The 2,649-nt window shown below is 43.5% G+C and overlaps 1 protein-coding gene across 1 annotated transcript; it reads right to left on the reverse strand.

Moving 5' to 3' along the window:
• Positions 1-924: 924 nt before the first annotated feature.
• Positions 925-2,288, reverse strand: LOC138667113 (uncharacterized). The gene is made up of 2 exons (XM_069755420.1): positions 2,141-2,288; positions 925-2,057 (listed from the first exon to the last, which is right to left on the reverse strand). Exons 1-2 carry the CDS (start codon positions 2,152-2,154, stop codon positions 1,088-1,090), a joined length of 984 nt encoding a protein of 327 aa, XP_069611521.1. The 5' UTR covers positions 2,155-2,288; the 3' UTR covers positions 925-1,087.
• Positions 2,289-2,649: the final 361 nt, after the last annotated feature.

Below are 2,649 nucleotides of genomic sequence, written 5' to 3' on the forward strand. Positions count from 1 at the left end.
ATACGGACGAGAATCGCACAAATGTTTCCTAAACACTGATCCGTCTGTAATCCGATTGTAATGCGAGGATGCGATTTCCTCGCATGTGAGCGTCCGTTCGAAATCCGTTTGACATCCGTCTGGCGATATTTTGTCGGCGGCTAGCAAAATGGACAAATAACGGTTTTTAGGCCTGTAATAAATTAAAAACAGCAACCAGACACCTATTTATTGTGAGGCTACCAACTTTACCCAACATTTGTTGCTTGTTTTGTGTTAGTTGTGCTTTGTGACAAACATGACAGATAGACTGGCATTGAACCACCACTGAGCGTGTGCTTTTCAATTGTGTTTTCTTCCGACATTTTTGAGAGGCATACCCTGTGATTGTGGATCCACGAAGGAGGAGCAAGAATGTTGGTCCATCCACTTTTGAGGCAAAGGCTAACTAAAAGGACATTTCCCCCATCTAGAATCATGTCTGCGTAGCCATCCTGACAATTATTTGCCATATTCTTGGATGGGCCTTGTTTTTTTTTTTTTTTGGTGATATTGGGCACCCTGAGGTCACGTTTCCGGACACCAGAATGCACAAACCTATTTCTTGAGAGGAGCGGCTTATCATTACGTTATTGTATGTCTAATCAATGATATGTTGGTGTTCCTAGAATCAGCATAGTTAATTCCCTGCCCTAGGACCCTCCCTCCCCATCGTCCCCTTGATGACTTAAAGTACGTGATGAGTTAACAACTTATTTAGTGTCACCTCAGGGTGCTACTCCCTGTCAAGAGGATGCATTATCTATGTAGTGTTGTTAGATTTTCCTAGCATAAACTCTCTTCATTTCCCGATTTTGGGTACGTTATTTTGCTATTGTTTTCCTGTTATATTTAGCAAACAAATTACGTAACATGTCCTACCATTAACAAGGAGTCATTGTGCTTAAACATGGAACTTTTTATTTTTTGTTTTGTATGAAAATTAGAAAACCATATTTCAAACATATGGTATAATGTTATCCTCACATATGAATGTCCAAATATAAAACCAAACATAAAATTTTTTATTAAAAAAATAGAAGGCACTCACTGTGTCACAAAATCAAAACTACAAATGATGGTAGGTCGGGGGTGGAGAAGGCGGTGGTCCAGATTGGGTTGCTTGCCTAGGTTGCTGGCCAACCTCAGTGTCAGCATGTGTGGTGGCAGACAGACCTGGATTCTGTTGGAACCTTCCAGGATCCAGTTGTGGGTTTTGGTATTGTAAATTTTGTAAATGTTGAGGGTTGTCCTGAGTGTAGGGCTGACCAATCTGACTGTATCCCCCAATATGGCCATGTCGCCCATCCCCATGTTGTGGCCAGCCAACAACATTGGGTATGTTCAAGTGGCCATATTGGGCATGTGCACTATGGCCCATATATTGGCCTTGATGAGGCACATTTGTGAGTGGTGCTAGCTGTGGCGGAGGTGTAGGCATCCGTGCTTGAGTAGGAGGAGGAGCTTGTGGAGGATGAGAGGCTGATTCACCTTGCACTTGATGGCTTACATGTGACTCTATTGGATTATCATTTGTAAGCTGCCACCTTTCTAAAAAAGCAAAAACAGGCCTGGGATTATTGGGTGGGGTACTGGCATCTAGGACTATTTGTATAGCCCCTCTTCGACGCAACCGGAACTCACGGGGAATAGCCCTGAGATACTGTGCCAGACTGCGTCCATATGCCTCCTCCCCATCATCACGAGTCACTGATGACAAGTAATCCAAAACACCTCTGTCCACCTGAGTCCTTGTGACAGACCCTGCTCCTTCTCTTCTTCGCCGGGCTCGCCGTGGGATGCCAGAAGCCTGGGGAGAGGCAGCCAGAGGCATGGTGGGGCTGCTACTGATGGCCTGTTCATCGGGATGTGCAGCCTGGCTTTCTGATTCCGGTGGTGGTAGTGGTGGTGGTGGTGCTGATTGGGTGCTTCTGGAAAGTGATGAGGAAGGACCAGCCTGTTCATCATCATCACCCACTGGATCAATTTGCACCTCTGATTCGGTACCCGTCTCCCTCTCTGTCAGGTTTGACTCAGTGCTATATTTAGAAATTAAATCATATAAATTAAATAAATTCAATCACCAATATAAAACTAAAACAGAAAAATAAAATTCACTTACGGTCTCAGATCCATCACCGGAGCTAGGAAATTCAGCCTGTCAAAGTAGAGGTATTTCCTCTTGGTGGTTCCATCCGCACCACTCCGGCTCCGCAGCTGTCTCTCCCTCCTATATGAATCCCTACAGCTGCCCCAACGCCTTGTCACATCATTCACTGAAATGTAACACAAAACACAAGTTTTTAAAACACAAATATGGTATGTTCAGACCAGAAAAAAATTGACTTTGCAAACAAACAAAAAAAAAATTAATTGATTAAACCACCAAAAAAAAAAAGGGTGGAAAAGGACCTTCATCAGAACATACTTGAAAAGGAAAGTACCGTATATACTCGAGTATAAGCCGACCCGAGTATAAGCCGACCCCCCTAATTTTGCCACAAAAAACTGGGAAAACTTATTGACTCGAGTATAAGCCTAGGGTGGAAATGCAGCATTTACCGGTGAATTTCAAAAATAAAAATAGATCATTATTTCCCCATTGCTGTGCCATATAGTGCTCTACACCGT

Source organism: Ranitomeya imitator, chromosome 2 (genome assembly GCF_032444005.1).
Source record: "Ranitomeya imitator isolate aRanImi1 chromosome 2, aRanImi1.pri, whole genome shotgun sequence".
Taxonomy (NCBI): domain Eukaryota; kingdom Metazoa; phylum Chordata; class Amphibia; order Anura; family Dendrobatidae; genus Ranitomeya; species Ranitomeya imitator.